At 40.7% G+C, this 17,414-nt stretch overlaps 1 protein-coding gene across 3 annotated transcripts in view; it reads right to left on the bottom strand.

The window, feature by feature from the left end:
- Positions 1-17,414, bottom strand: part of FHOD3 (formin homology 2 domain containing 3) — a gene marked incomplete at its 3' end in the record, with an annotated part of 418,667 nt that overhangs the window by 138,385 nt on the left and 262,868 nt on the right. For all 3 annotated transcript variants that reach the window (XM_081996647.1, XM_081996646.1, XM_081996645.1), the window contains exon 7: positions 1,299-1,410. In XM_081996647.1, coding sequence (XP_081852773.1) covers positions 1,299-1,410 — 112 coding nt within the window. The remainder of the gene's footprint in view (positions 1-1,298; positions 1,411-17,414) is intronic.

Consider the following 17,414-nt stretch of genomic DNA (forward strand, 5'->3'; position numbering starts at 1 on the left):
GTTGTTATTTAAGTTATTTCATTACTTTGGGGCATGTAAATGTTTGCCTGGGGCTGTTCTACAGATACAGAAGGGAACACACAGCTCATGGTGGTGTGTTTCGGGTCTTCCTTTCTCTCATCTTTAATGAGGTTTACTAGCATGTGAACAGATGGCAATTTGAACATGTTGAGAATCTCAGTGAGTTCAGAGAGCTGAGGAAAGACTGACTGTAAAAATCATAGTGCTCACAATTACATGAATATTATAATTATATTTTTGCTTATGGCATTGTGAGGTTTATTGGTTTTAATTCAAAACAGAAAGACAACCTGAAGAGTTCACTGTTCAAAGTGTTAACACTGGTTTTGAATTGTCCCTGTCTGCTCCCCTGCCATACGAGACAATTTGGGGTTTTTTGGGGGTCTTTTAAACACACTCATCCCGACAGCTGAAAGCAAAACCTGGCTACCTTCTCCTATTTCTGGCACCACCTTTCTCTCCATCCCCCAACTTTTTTTGTTTCACTATTACCATATCAAGTCGCTCAAACAAGTTCAGCATGGAGGCAGTTGCTCCACAGAGGGGATCTTGCTTTCAACCTCCATGTGTTTGAAACCACAACAATGGCTCTCCCAACCTCAAAAACTCTCCTGGAGGCAAAGGAATGTTTTGCATCAAGACAGAATGCCCCGGGAGCTTAGCAATGGCTTTGTGGGAAGAACAAGAAAGAACCATTTTTGTTCTATTTATTTGTAAAAAATACAGTATACATATTCAAGTATTTTTCATGAGCCTGAGGGGTAACAGATTTCATAGTATAATATCTGCTCAAGGGCTTTATTTTAATGTAACAACAGATGGTTTTGCTTTTACTATAAAGTCTGTACTATTACTGACCTCGTCTTTCTCTTCAAAGGGATTACACTGATTAGATATCATTTTCTCTTCTAAATCAGACTGCTGCTTCTCAGAAGGAAGTGGAAAGACGGCCTGGCCTGAAGGAGCCTCCAACATCTGAAGATGCAATGGGGCTTACTTGCCGTGTGGGTGCAGGGAAGGGGCAATGACTGCAGTGCGCAGGGAGGCAGCCGGCTTCCTCGGCTTTTCACTCTTCACTTTCCCACTATAATTCATTCGTCAAAACAATTTTATATTGCATGAATACTTAAAATATGCTTTTAATCAAGAAATGAAGGGTTTGTCGCACCAAGCAGGCATCATGACAGCAACTCTAGAATCACTGAAAACAATGATGAAGTACCACCCTGATCTCAGTGGTGCTGGGATTTTGCAACCCCCCAAGTAAGGCTACTCACCTCTCTTTTCATCAACGGTGGATACTGCCAGGATTAAAAGTGGTGCGTTGGATTCTGTATACTCCACAAACACCAGCAGTAGCTTCAGCGCTGTCTTTACCACCAGGCGGAACTGGAAGAAAAGAGTGTGACTTGTCATTCAGCAAACCACAGCATTTCCAGATGTGCTACATGACACTAGGCAAGACGCAAGTGCAGCGATCCAGAACTGGTAGTAACACACGAACGGAAGAGATTTAGCTGTTCCAGGACTGAAAAAATGAAAGGTAGCCAGTCGGCTGAAAATTTTGTTCACCGGACAGTGCTCTCCTAGGGAAGTCTCAATAGTCAATGAATCCAAAAGAAAGCTTAATGCTGCCACATGTAATAAAAGGTTGAACATCCCACCTATGCATACCCCCAACATAGCTGTCCAACATCTGATGTACGCAGCATCTACTGAGCTAAGAATGCATATACTGCTCTATTTATTTCCCCCTTTCACTGTGAGCTTTTAATGCTGTCAAATTGCTGTATGACAGGATGATTTTCTCTTCATGCTTTTTAATGGTCTTATAATGTCAATATTTAATGCTTAAATAATTAAATACGTCGATATTCACTATTTACACAACTTAGGAGGAAGTGTGTTTTATCTCCAACTCTCCCACCCCGTCACAAAATGTGTGGTTTCCTGGAACCAAGTTTTCTGCCTGTAAGTTTTCAAACTAATCTTTGCACATCCCCAGGACCGTGAGCTCAGCAAATACTTGACATCAATATAATGGACCTATTGGAAATCAATAGCCAAACTCTATCAGTTTCTTCACAGATCTCTCATTTCCAGAGAGGACCACTTGACTATTAGATAATTTTCAAACTGCTGACTAAGAATTTTCAGGCACTTGCTTGACATGATCAGGTAAGTGAAAAAACAACTCGGTACTTCAGGGAATACTTGGAGTTTTTAACAAAAGGAGATGTGAAAGAGGACGACTTTTTAATAGGCAGGGCTCTACACACCCAGCTGAGAGGACTTTTACTAGGAGAATTGACTCTAGGTCAAATCCATTATATTCTCAATCTAAATCACGTATTTAAAGCCAAATAAAAGGTGAAACACTGCTGGTCCCAGAAACACAATTTCCTGTCTACTGCAATTGAATCAAGCTCCAGAAAAACGTGTATTTATAAGTTTACTGTATTTTTCTGTTACCTTGTTGTACAACAAATCTATCCAACCGTGTGTAAGATTTTTAATGAGACAGCTATAGTAATGTGGTCATTAATATGTCTCCTTTGCCACCGACAGATTTTTAAATCTACTTTAGGACACTTTAATGTAGAGATAAGCCAAACTCCAGAAAATCATAGAATCATAGAATCTTTGCATTGGAAGGGACCGTTTAAGGCCATCTAGTCCAATCCCCTGCAATGAGCAGGGACATCTTCATCTAGATCAGGTTACTCGTCCAACCCGACCTTGAATGTTTCCAGGGATGGGGCATCTACCACCTCTCTGGGCAACCTGTGCCAGTGTTTCACCACCCTCACTGGGAAAAATTTCTTCCTTCTATCTAGTCCAAATCTGCCTGCTTCTAGCTTAAAACCATTACCCCTTATCCTACCGCAACAGGTCCTGCTAAAAAGTCTGTCCCCATCTTTCTTAGAAGACCTCTTTTTAAAGTACTGGCAGGCTGCAATAAGGTCTCCCTGGAGCCTCCTCTCCTCCAGACTGAACAACCCCAACTCTCTCAGCTTGTCCTCAGAGAAGAGGGGTTCCATCCCTCTGAGCATTTTGGTGGCCCTCCTCAGGACCCTTCCAACAGGTCCATGTCTTTCCTGTGCTGATGACTCCAGAGCTGGACACAGAACTCCAGGTGGGGTCTCACCAGAGCAGAGTAAAGGGGCAGAATTGCCTCCCTCAACCTGTTGGCCACAGTTCTTTGGATGCAGCCCAGGATAGGGTTGGCCTTCTGGGCTGTAAGCGCACATTGCCGGCTCATGTCCAGATTTTCATCTACCAGTTCCCTTAAGTCCTTCTCAGCAGGGCTGCTCTCAATCTCTTCACCCCCCAGCCTGGACTGATCCCAGGGGTTGCCCTGACCCAGGCGCAGGATCCTGCACTTGGCCGTGTTGAACCTCATGAGGCTTACATGGGCCCATTCCTTGAGTTTTGTCCAGGCCTCTCTGTACTCAGAGAGTACAGTACTCAGAGACCCTCCTGTCCCTCACGCGTGTCAACTGCACCACTCAGCTTTGTCTCGTTGCGTTATGTTGGTAGGCACTCTGAAACATAACTGCCTGGTCATTAAAATGTCTCACCCAGGGGAAAGGAAAAAAAAAATCATTACACTGTATTGCTAAACTGTTTCAGGGATATAAATAGAGTTTCTGTCAGTATTAGCTCATTCCTATTCCCTCATTTTTTCAACTCCTCGCACCACAACTCTCCTAATGGGCAAAGAATCACTATTAATCATCTCATAGATGCACTCAAAGACACCGACTGTGTCTATGTTCTAAAAAAGACTTCAAGTGCAGCAGTCATTGACTTAAGCTACTACGCTCACATTGCCACTCACAGAGACATACTAGAGCTCACGTTAAGGTAATAAGCTAAAATGCAGCTTGCAGCTTACTGCGATAAACACAGAGTTCAGTGTGAACAACGACGCAGGTATTTCCCTAGCTTCTCAGGTTTTACCCGCTCGTGCTGAATTGAGCTTCGTGCACTGCAATGTCACTACTAGTGATCACTGTAAAATCTTCTGTTGTTGAATCTAGACTCTTTCAGACTTGATGTATCATCAAATCAGTTACTGATTGTAGGGCTGACAGCCAGGAAATCCAGGGACAAACCTGACCAGGTCCCTTAAGATGCTTGGTTAACGTAATTTGCTGCAGTGATACTTCATAGTTACATAGGGCAAATTAAAGGAAATTGAAATCTTATGACACACAGCATAATCGTTCCTTGTAAAGACACTGCTGAGACACTGCTGATCACTTCCCCATGACTGCCCTGGACATCTGTGTATTTGCCTGTCAGGCCAATACCACACTGTTTGTGCTCTGCAGTGACATCTCCCTTAGTAATCAAGTTCAATTGTTTAGTAGACATATTGTAAGAACTTCCAACATGTTTCCAACTTGTTTTGCAAAGTTACTTTGTACAACAGGACTTATCAGATTACTGTAAACAATTCTAGCATTAAGATACTTCCCAGATAACCACTTATGTACTCCCTACTAACCTGATCAGGACCATTTCCCTAGAAAGGAAACCTTGGATATTACTGTTGAGGGTCCTTAAAACCTCAAGGCTTGGCCACGTGGTGACAACGGGATACATTTACACATAAGTACTTCACGGCAAAGTTCCCGTACATTTCCATTTGACAGCAATCAGTGGGACGTACCAGCCTTATGTCTATTTTTCCAAATCTGTTTTACTTTCAGAAAGCAAGGAGCTTCTGCAATGCCTTTGCTCTAACTGTTGCCTGCTGGCCACGGCAGCTGTGTTAGTAAGGAGCTAGTTCCTACGTGGCTTGCATCATCCACGCTGCAAATCTTGTAGAGCATCAGGGCAGCCCACTGCAGTTGCACCAGACCAAGGCTCAAGCTGCCTGGTTACTCAGGTGCTGTCTGAAGGTGTCAACCTCCTGTGCTTAACAAGCTAACAGACGACAGCATAAGGAACGAATACCATCTAAAAGCAGTCCTGAGGAAAAGGAGTGATTAGAAAAGCCATGTTTTGCTTGCCATTTAGCTAGTAGAAGGACACTGTAAGTTCAGATCCTCAACCTGCAAATTTTCAGGGCTTATCCAACTCCTCACAAAACAGTCAGTCAGCTTGGGGAAGTGGAGGTGTCTGCAGGTGAAGGTACGTACCATGGTAGCCTTCCGCCGGTAGTCAGCATGGCCACTACGTTGGAGAAAAACTGCATTTAAAACATGCTGTTTCCTGCTCAATAGAAAATGGCATTTGAGACACCTGTAGGCACTTTTAAGGCTGCATACTGCTTTGGACACCTTGGGCAAGTACAAAATGAAAATACTGCAGTCCTAGACTAAGCTGCACAATGTCTACACTGTGGACTTACTAGCTACTTATGGCCCATGCAACCTTTGCACGCTTCCTGCAATGGGGCTTTTTAATACTGCTTTAATAGTGCTTCTTGACAGAAGGTGGCAATCATCGAGCAGCCGCACTGCTCCTTGGAAACTGAAGTCTTCAGCCAGCCAAAGCCCCTCTAAGACATCTGATAGCCTGTCATCCCCAGACACAAGGACAGTCCAGAGCTTGACAGGCTCACACTAAAAACTACTCTAATTATTCACCATGGCACCAAGAAGTCTCTGAAAGGTCTGTTCCAAGGATACTTGCTGCCAAGACTCATGTGAAGCATGGTGTATTTTCTTATGTGGCATCCAACATGATGAGCTACCTGTTAAATGACCCCCTGTGGTCTTGACCTGCCGGTAGCAGATCATGCATGCTGCTGCTGACACATTAAGTGTTGGGTATCTCAATGAGAAGTGTTTCAACCAAAATACCAGAGCTATTCAGAAAGCTTCCATTTGTGATTAACTATGATGACTGTCAAAGTGGGAGATCCTCATATCTTCGCGAGGGAATTATAAAATGTGTTTGCAGGGCATGTCTTTTCAATTATTTCAATAATAGACAGCTACATTGCAAATAAAATAACTGTAAATCTCAAAACTCGGAGACTGCTTAACAGGAAATAAATCGACTTTCTTGCTTCCCTTTGTGAAGTCACGGGAATTTTTGCCAGTTACTGGTATCGTTTTATTTCACATCATGTACCCAGATGGCACAGCAATAGGAGCAACTGAAACAAGTTTCCTGTTTCATTCACGAGTAAGTAAATCACTATTCATTTGAATCACTGTTAAAAACTTCATGGAGTCTTTTAAGGCTGTTTCTGGGATATACTGGGCTTTTGTTCAGTAGCGAAGATGGACACAACTGCTTTCTGCATCAATTTCAACAGAGATGCAGTTCTGTTAAAATCCACAGGGCAATCACACTATTAGTTCAAACAGGACTAGATATCGTAACAGCAATAAAAGAGGTAGAAATGTGTTTATGCTAGCTCAGAAAAAACACACCCTGGTATCATCACTTTGCAAACATAGGTTGTTGTGATTAATTTCCAATTTGCACCCTAAATATTACCGCTTAGTTAAAAAGGATGGATCACTGAAGCAACATACACACCCACTAGCTCAGTTAAGCAATGTTTTAACAGTTCTGAGAATAGATCAGGATTATTGAATTTCATAGCATCTGAAGTATCAAATAGTATCTAACTATTAAGTTAGAAGAAAAAGTCATACGGTGTTTTTGTATCACATGCGAGCCAATTTATAGAGAGGAAACAATGTTAGCATCTTCTGGCTAAAGATAAGATGTAGCAGGCAATGTAAAAAGAAGAAGAAAAATTATAAACCTTTTCCCTCTGACTCGCTTTACATTACACAGTGGAGTTTGTCAGTCCCTTTCCTTTTTATCTCTTTATATTTTGACAACCGGAAATGTGGTACAGACCCAGCCAAACAGACCACACAACGGGCTGCAAAACTCATGTCTCATGGAAGGGCTTGTCCCAGTTGTTAATTGCTTGCCAGGAAAGGCTTAAGCCTTTATAAGGAATGTTGTCAGAAAGTTCATTGACTTAAGAGACCAAAGCAATATTTGCGAAGTTCAGTTTTTAAAATTTAGGATTTTTTTTTTTTTAAAGGAAGAAAGCAAAACCAAAATTGACTAAAAACTTAATATTTCACTCAGGGAGATGTAGTTGCTTTGGATTTATACTATTCAAATTTAAAGGAGAAATGGACATTGGGTTTACTACAACCAAATTTTCCAAGGCTTAATCTAAGTGCGGACACAGCCTCATAAGCCGTGTATTCATCCTCTTGATAGGACACAGCCAGGCAGAGCTGCAGCTAAAGAACCATGCAGTGCAGCAAGTGTCCAGCCTGCCAGTGAGAGCTGCACAGGAGAGGTAAGCAAGGAAAAGGAAACATAAATATTGAGCTTGAGAGAATCTTAGAATAATTTAAGTCAGAATGGACCTAATACCACTTTCCTTCCCATCTTCGATGAACAAACCGTGTTCCCTTTTCCTCACATATCATGTGCTCTACCCCCGTAACCATCATGATGAACCTCTGCTGGACTCGCTCCAGTAGGTAAATATCTCTCTCGTACTGAGGAGCCCAGAACAGGACCCCTGGACTCCTGATGCAGTCTTATCACCACCACACAGGGACAGGCACTTCCTTTAACTTGGTGGCTACGCTCCCGCCAACCCAGCCCTGGATGTGTTTGGCCTTCTTTCACACGAGGGCACACTATTAACTCTTGTTCAAGTTCATATTGTCTTGTTCAGAATGAGTAGACAGAATTAAATGGTGTGATGCTAAAAGAAACATCTGTGATTTCCCCTGATTTTTAAGAATTACCAGGTCTCAGTACACTTCAAGGGTAATTTTCAAGGAAGATGTACAAGAAGTGCCAGTTAAAACCTGCCATAAGAAAACTTAGTCCTAACAAAATTCACTTGGCATTACTGCCAAGGTCATAAAAAATAAGTACAGGACATGTTTATCTATCAAAAAGTTAGATGTGCACAAACAAAAAAGCATGGACGTTCTCCTAGGATTTCTTACAATGTTATATGTTCCATACATTTCTGTATCTGTTGTTCCCACGTTGTCTCTCCTGTTCAGACAGGGGAGTCAGACCAAAGCACAGCTTTGGCTTACATGTCTTTGGATGAATATCCTAAGATGGGCAAGGATAAAATTGGGGGGGGGCGGGGGGGAAGCTCTGTAGTGGAGCAGTGATGAAAAATATCTTCTAACATTTCCAAATTATAATTTAGGATTCAACCAGAGTTTGTATCCAGCTCTTTGGTTTCCTGTCGTATCTGCTGTTGCTAATAGTTCAAAAAGCTCCTTCAGCACCTGGTAAAATTACAGATATATACACAGACTTCCACATACACAAAGAAACTAGTACATATATTGGAAGAATGTATGTACTAGAAGAAAACCTTGTTTTCTCCATCTACTTGTTCGCTACCAGCTTGCTATTCTACTGTTGGTTTACACAGTACTAGAAGCCTCAGGATTGTGCTTCAACTTCAGCGTTACTGATATGGGCAATGGGAGCTGCCTGTTCTGCATGAAAGAAGGTTTGCCTCTAACGACTGCGCAACGCAATCTTATCTTACTAATGCTCTGCCATAAGGTGTCTATATCTGGCAGCTCCCAGAACCATGCCAGTTCCTTTGTTTGCTTTCTTTCCCTAGAAGATAAAATTGCACGTGGAACACGTCTGCCCTTGTTCTCAGAGACATATCTAAACTTGAAACCAGATTGAAATCAGAAATCTAATATTGAAAACAGATGATGATGAGGAAGGACAACTGGATAATCTTACGTTGGCATCCCTTTGCATAGCACAGCTTTGGTAGAAATTAAGGTATTTACAGCCCATAAAACAGGATGCATACAAAGCAGGAGGAAGCTGATCTTATTTCACAACCAGGTAGTCAGTCATGTATGTGCACGCATGACATACCAATGCCTTTTGCCAAGGATGCATACCTGTAGCCAGTCTTTTAGAAAGATAATTTATCTGACACATACAACATCCAAGTATTTTTTGATATATATTAATTTTCTTGAACCTCTGGAACAATGTCAGTTCAGTATTTCACAAGCTGTTCAGCTGTATTTATGCAGGAAGGATGTCTCCACTGCAGCCAGCATCTTACTGGACCCTTCTCACATCTGCATGGCAAAAAGCCAGCCAGGAACTCCAGCACTGGGTGCACAAGCAGGGAGAGCCACCTCTGATACGACGACTAAAGACCAGCTATCTCAGAAGTACGCAGGACTGGCTATACATAGGAAAGAACTGTAACATCTACAGCAACAGCAAATAGCTTTGTAAATGCGTTGTACAGAGTGTTTACGTAACCTAGACAAAAATATACCAGAATGGGGGTATGGGGGTGTCAAACAAGCAAGGGGAAAGACATTAGAGGGTAAAACATTTGGAAACTCCTGTTACTAGAATTTGCAAAAGCCTTATAGAACATAGGAACAAACCAAGTTCTTTCTATTCTCTGACTCTCTTCTCCAAAACTGACACTTAAGGTCAGTTACTTCATTCCAAAATAGGGTGATGACTCTCTTTAGTAATCCAGTTCCTTTCTATTCATAGGTCCTGAACGCAAGAATGCCCAGAAGAATGAGATCCTTCTGCACCACCTGAGCCAAGTGTTTTAGTCAGCTTGATTTTCCATCTCAACTTTAAAGGCAGCCTCTTTTAAGAAGAATGATGAAAAATTTAGAAATCTAAGTAACCTACAGAACACCACAAAACTTCTCAAATGAGTGTAATCACCCTCCTTGAGGAGGGAGAAAGAGTTCATATGTGTTGGGGCCCTAAAAGCTGCTTTCTAGGCTGCAATGAAGACATGTCAATTCCTCCACTTATCAGAGAGGCAACAACTGCTGAAGTCACAGGGTGTGCAGAGCACGTGGAGGTATCACAAAGCTGAGATGCATGGGAAGCAACAGTTAAATACAGTATGCATAAAGTATGTGAACAACCCCATTCTAGGTACTGAATATTGCGTACATTTGGACGTTTTATATCATTAGGGCTGTAACTATTAAACAATCTATGTTTCTGTGGGCTGGTGTACCAGTAGCACAAATAAGAATGTGTGTGATGCTACCTCGATATTTCAAGCATTTAGATTTTTATTATTTAGAGTATATTAAAATAATGCTGGACTCCATTTTAATATTCAGCCATTTTCACTCAAATTGGCAAATCAATATAAATAAATATGGCAAATTAACTGTTGGTAAGTGCTTTGCAGGCTCAGGACTGAAGGCCTGGACGTTGCAGAAAGGAGAGTTAGATCAAGATGAAAAACTCTATATGCTTAGATGTGAGATGCTCAAAAATTATCAACAGTCTCTTAATTCTGAATGTTCCTTTAAGCTTTTCTCTGCAGGCATGTAATGCTGGGGATGTCAGAGAAATGCATGCATTTACTGTTCTTAAAATGAAGTTTCTCAGAACTTTGTAAACGTACTGGATAATGATTGTAAGGTCTGTGCACTGTTACATATGTGGTATGTATCTGTCATTTATCTGCGGTGAGATTTCTGACATGAAGAGAAAGAAGACCATTAAAAAGAAATTCATCTGGCTTACCAACAAAACACAGGGATGAGCAAGTAGTGATTAGTGACTGGTCAACAGGAAGAAAAAAAAAAAAAAAGGCTTATGCCTGGTAATGATTACTTACATCACCAATCATGGTCCAGAAGCAGAAGAGGGAAAAATGAAAAAAATCTGTACACAGAAGCAAGCAATTCATACAACAGATCAAAGCATATTATAGGCCAATGCGGCTCTCAGATGAATACATGCAATTCTGACGGGAGCTTTAAAAGAATATGTTGGGGGTAGAAATCAGCCCTGTATTAAACCATTTGTAATGAACTAATGATGTAGCTGCATTTCTCATACAGCAATCACCACGTCACACAGACGTAGTTTAAGAAACTAAGCACTGCAGAGCCTGGAATGACACAGGAGATGCTACAGGGTTTTTTGGGTGTTCCCCTGTCCCCCTTCTGGAATATCAATGACAATCTTCCTGTGAGGTGGGGAAGTGACTTTCTCATCCCATCAAATAGTCTAAAGTGACGTTTTTCTTTGTTTTACCACAGGATGAATGGAAGACCATTCACATCTTCGCAGGACGCAACACAAAGTGAGAGCGGTCTTGTCTTGTTTTCCTCCCCTGCAGACAGACCCATCCCCTCGGTTTCTCCCATGGGAACTGTTCATTGTATGAAAACGACATATAATTATTCAGCCAGAAAGGAGGACAGGATAGGACCTGGAGATTAAAGGACATTAAAGGATCAAACTTCTTTAGTCTCAGATGACTCCTGAGATGATATCATTCCACCTTTGTCAAGGGCCCCAACCACAGAACTATTTAGGTATTTCCCAGTTTTGAGCGCTTTTCTCTTTTGCTCTTTCAGAAATTGCTGAAATGGAAGGATTTGGTTTCAATTACATTTTTAGCTTTTTCCATTGCAAAACACAAACCAAACATATTTCACTGGAAATTTGCCATCAGCCTGTGTCCAGAACAGAAATTATGCTTCACTTTTAAACATTTACAGTAAGACTTTCTTTTCTTTCTCTCTTCAAATTGTGCCGTTTCATTGCATTCAACCTGTTGATGCTTTTATTAACCCTTCCCAAATGCTGGTATCTTCTAGGACTCCAGCCAAATAAACACCATCAGTACATCTAGACCCGCCTTCTGTATCTGGGTAGGGATTGTGATCATATTATCTTAGATAAGGTATAAAACACTCAGCCTGAGAGAAACTACAGTAACATGAGACGCAATTTCTTCTAAAACTCACGCTAGCGTGTAATGTGTTATCAAACAGCTTTTGATAAGGAACAGACCTTTTTCTTCTACAAACATGTACCTTGAATTGTTTATGTGTAGCTAGGGTTTTCTAGCATTTGCATGTTACGGATCATAGAGTAAGATTGTCTAGTATAGTCTGTTCCTTTCATTAGATAACATAACCTTCGTTGGGCACATACTACTAAACCATCCTTATTCAAAAATTAAAAAAAGTACTATGACATGTGTAATGTCATTGTAATGCAACTTAGCATCTGGACACATACCGTCTGCCTAGGCGCTTTTTTGGTAGTTACTGCAAATGCATGACCCTTAGGTCTATAGGTCACAGTCAAAGTAGTTTAAGAGTATGTCCCACTTTTTGAACAAGAGGTGTCTTAAGGAATTAATCATATGTCTTTAAGTAAAAGGTGCACTTCTGACAAGCAAAATGAACTAAATAACCTTGTCTCTCTTGAATGCTACCCTGATGATCTGTTCAGCAACAGACATTATTCAGACAGTGATATTTCATATTTTGGTAATAGGAAGGTAAGTAGATACTAAACAACAAGATATGAAACTACAGGGAATTACAATTCCACATAATAGATGAGTTTGCAAACTAAAACTGATCACAACAAAGGATTGTGTGTGCCTACATTGGAGAAATACAATTAAGGCCATTTGGCACTTTTAAATTTTATTTTTCTCCTTATAATGATAGAAGAGTTGCATGCTGAGCCTTCCCACCAGCTCTCTGCATTGATGTATGATGTTAGCCTTGAACTATGCTGTCCTCAACAGATGGTCATTGGTCTGAACCTCTGGCAACAGGAAAGGTTCGAGAGAATGGCAGTTTCAGCAACTTCTTTTCCTTGGGCTGGGCCAAGCTGATATTTCCTTAGCTGTGTTCCAAAAAAACTGGGAGAGGAAAAGAGTTTTTATGAACTTAATTGCAGACAGGACTTTCTCTTCACTCCCCTCTGCAAAATCTCCTTCGTATCACACTATTCTAGCTTTCATTATGCGGCTGAGTGACATCTTGGTTTGTGAAGGCATCTAATGTAATACAATGTCACTGTACTGAAGAAAAAGGCAATCAATTTTAAGGAGTGAAGGGATTAGATAACTTGTTAATACTTCAAAATACTAAGGTAAGTTACTGATGGGTTACTTATCCTATGCTTTGCATTTAAGGATCTGAAAATCATCTACAATTAATCATGTCATGTTCTGTGAAGTGGGCAGCAATTGACTGCATTTTACGTATGGGAAAGCTGAAGTACTGCTAAGTTAGAAGGCAACATTGCATCTTATTTCAATTTTTTTAAAGCCTCGATGCAAATGTTTGACTAATGTGTGTTTTCTAACATTAAGAAGTATTTTAAATGCCAGATGCAGGCTATAAATTTAAGATTAAATCACTACTGTATCATTTTCATGAGTGATTAGGAACTATTTAGAAGGAAGTTGACTTGCTCCACATCAGTTTTCCACACCAAATCACCTTCTTCTGGGACCCACCTCCTGTCATATCCAGACCTCTGATTTGTACAGGCTGGCCTGTAGGTGACGCAAAAAAAGAATTTCCTCATGACACTGGCAGAGCGTGCTTCACAAGCTTCAGACCTGCAGTACGTTTGACATGGGAAGTGTGTAGAAAGCAGCATCTCAAAACTTGAACATCTTCATGGAGTTAGTTTTCCTCCTGTCCAATGCACAGAACAGCTCAGGTAGGGCTCTGAGATGACCCTGTCCCTGCCTGCGAAAGTCATCACCAATAAACTGTGTGGCTCTGCTGAATTACAGTGAAAGCCAGAGCAAAACAGAAAATAAGGAAACTATCAGAGTACCTTCTCTCAGAGCCTCCTTACAAAATGAAACCCACTCAAACACACAACAGTCATGAGGAGAGCTCCATTTTCACTCTTGCTTCCTTAGAGAGCTGTGCTGTCCCTCCCACTGTGCACGTGTAGATTAAATCTTCCCTACAACTATGGGACCTGCTCACTGAATTCAGTCATATTTGACAGTAATTGAGCTATATTCCTACTCAAATTGAAAACTGCACTAGAAAAGACCCCCAAGTCAATGTTCCTGGAAGTTTCCAGCCATTTTGAAATGGAGACAGCTAGGAAATTAGTCCTCATGAAGCCTTCTGCCAGCCATACTGCAGGCTGCCAGTTTTACCAAAAGACAGGCCCGGGACATATGACAGAACTGATGGTACTGAGAGCATGTGGGATACAAAGGAAAAAACAAAGAAGGACGAAAACAAAGGTAACAAATTGCTTCATTAGTTCTACTGCTCATGAAACAACTTGCTAGAGTTAGTGGCCTTGGTCATGTCCTGTTTATATAGTATCAAGGTTGAGTTCAAGGACCCTAAGGGAAAAAACTATCTGAGTCTGCAAGTACAGTGGAAAATTACTCTGTTATTATTCTGTGGTTTTATGCACGTGAAATTTGTTCTTTCAACAGTTCCACTAAAAAGTACTCATATTAAATACCAGAACTATGGCTGGGTTTAAATAACTTCACCTGAAAGCCCCTGGAAGTTTAATGATATGGTTGGCAGTCCTTTCCTGACACTGGACAATCTCACAGACAACTTTTCAACAGCAAAAACTCAAAATCAAAACAACCTATGTATAAAATGGCTGTGGTTGAAGATAGTGTGTTAACAAAGAGTTCAAAGTATAATGTGTTATACAATATTGCAATGTGTTATCTATTGCAATATCTTTCTGAAGCAAGTAATTGTTAACAGGTTATCTTTTTTAGGCACCCTAAAAAGCAACATACTCGTGGTTTAAACTACTGAAATAATAAAACTGTTGAAAGAACAAATATCATACATAAAACCACGGAACAAACTCACCACAAACTTCTCTTGAAAGAATAGCTAACAAAATCAAACTAGAGAAAGGGGGGTGGAGAGAGAGAGAGAGAGAGAGATGTATATATTCCACTTACTACTGGAAGAGTACTAGTATTCCACTGTATGTATAGATTGAAGATTTTTCTCTATTCTCAAACTTCTGAGTATTATCAGGCACAAAAAGGAACCCAGAAGCAGCGGTTTGACTGCAAACCCAGACCCATTTATTTACCTGTGGACAACTTGACAAATAAAGTTAATGAATAAAGCTGCTTTCTGAGGAGCATCTAAACATAACGGAAGCAGTCACATTTCTCCAGCAATCATCTATTTGTCACAGCTTTCCCAAGTCTGGAAAAGGTGGCTATCCTCAAATCTAATTCACACCATCCATATAGTCCAGGTGCTTTTTTCTATATCCACAGGACTCCATGATGAAAACAACAATGTAAGTGAGCCCAGACACATTCCCAGCTACCCATGTGGTGGGTTTCTGAGCTGAGTGGCAGCATCTTCCACACAGCTCACATTTAGAAACTTGATTTATGGGGGCACAAGTCACTGTGTATCAGCTAAGGCACTGCTGAATTACACAGCCCTAGCAATTTCACATTTTTCTCTCTCCTTCAGTGAAAGAGGATAGAGATGGAGATATTTTAAAATACGATTTTCATAAATCCTAGCAGGTATGCAACTTCTGCATACAGCTAGAGAATGGCAAGATTACGTGACGTTATTACGGTAGGCAACAGTACTCTCATAATCACAGTGATAACTAACTATTTTGCAAGAGGTACAAAGTTCAGTGTTCAAGGAGATAATGTAATTCCTCTACTTCAAGCTACCTCCTTCCTCTGACTTGTATCAACCAAACTCATCACATCCACCCTCAATTTTACAGCAAATCAAACAAACATAAGAACTGATAAGATGTATGCTCGGTTTTGCATCATGGAAAGGAGAAAGAGGTATACAGAGACTCTTCAAACTCCTACTTGGATAATAAAAATGGAAGTGTTTCTATACAGCACTCCTCCTGGTAACATGAGAGTAGCTTCCAAAGCCCAAGTTGAGGTTAACTCTAAACACATTCATGTTCACTTGTGTTCCAAAGGTTTGCAGGCTAGATAATGTCAACTTCAGCTTCATCAACATCCTTGAGAGGACTCTGATGTCCAGATTCATCACCATGTCCAGATACATCACCATTTCCAGATCCCAACTCTAATTTAACTAAAAGTCAATTTCTTTGTTACAACTCATAAAAAAGATCTGGATTTTACCATTGTCTTTATAGTATAAGGCATATGTATAGGGGTACCACTACAGCAGAAAAAGGAGGAGGAACCTTGAGTGATTCACAGAATCAGAGAATGGTTGAGGTTGGAAGGGACCTCTGGAGGTCATCTTGTCCAGCCCTCTGCAGAGCCACCTAGAGCTAGTTGTCCAAGACCATGTCTAAATGATTAAATATGACTAAATTATAACAGCTATATCAAGAACATGAATAATAAAATAATTTTTATTTTAAAGTACTCTTCATTTTCCGAAGCCTGACATTTGCAACTTATTTTCTGTCTGTCTCTCACACACCCATACTACCCTCCAAACACATATACACCAAAAGGGACATCAGGATGCAAAAAGGTCCATAACACTTTATTTTCACCAGACCACAGTGATCACCTCATTTCAGTATAACACAGCAGTCCTACGTGCATTAAGATTTAGATGCCCATCCAGATAACCCAAAATGTACTTTCCAGTTCACAAATCAGTTGAAGATAAGACATTCTATGCAATGAGATTCTAGTAGTTCTATGGTCTGGGATTACAGTACTGTGATACTGCAGCTTAATTGACTTAATTTTCCCAATCACGTAAGAGAATACTGAGCAGCTTGCTAACAAACCTCCTATGACTCACAGAATTTACGTTTCAGTTTCTCATCAGCACTACAGTGACAGCAATCCTTAATTTCAGTCTACTTTGACAGTAGACCAAAAGGGTCAAAAATATGTTTTCTATATAGCAGGCTCAGAACATGGTTATGACAAGTATTTAAGGCTCAGAAACTCATTTTCAAAACTGACAGGTCCAGCAGGGCTTCTAAGCTCACACATGTGTATGTGTACAACTCTCCCTACAGCCTGATTTCCTGGAAATCTGCATGTGCAGCTCAAAGATGAGCCTGGACCAGGTTTCTTATCATCCAAGTGAGATAACAGAGCCTCAGAAGTACCACAGAGCATGCTCCAAACTCACCTAAAATGTAATCATTCTTGCCACAAGTCAAAAAATACCCAACAGCAATGTAATAAGAGATACAAAATCAAATATAAGCCTGTATATTCTTAGGAGGCTGTAGCTGCCAAGGTACAGGTAGGTTTGCAGCAGTGGTGACCCAGACAGGGGAGCAGCTAGCAGAGCAGCAAAGCCCAGATTTCTCTTCCTTTGACTCTTCTTAGTGCCCTACTTTGAACCTGAGGACTAAACTCATTTGATCAAACCGCTGCACAATCAGATGTGCCTTTATTGTGGCATTATTTAACGTGCATTTCAGTTTTGTTATTGTCAGAATGAAGCATATTTGAGATGTAGTATTTGAGAACTATTCAGCATCTGGGACTTGTATAGTTTTTAGACAAGTAATTGCCATGGTCATTCAAAGAGCTGAACCCACAGAAGCATGAGATCATAATCAGCAGTGATTTGACTTGCATCATAGATCAAATTTGGGCTGTTGTTTCA

Source organism: Phaethon aethereus, assembly GCF_964289735.1.
Source record: "Phaethon aethereus genome assembly, chromosome: 2".
NCBI classification, from domain to species: Eukaryota; Metazoa; Chordata; class Aves; order Phaethontiformes; family Phaethontidae; genus Phaethon; species Phaethon aethereus.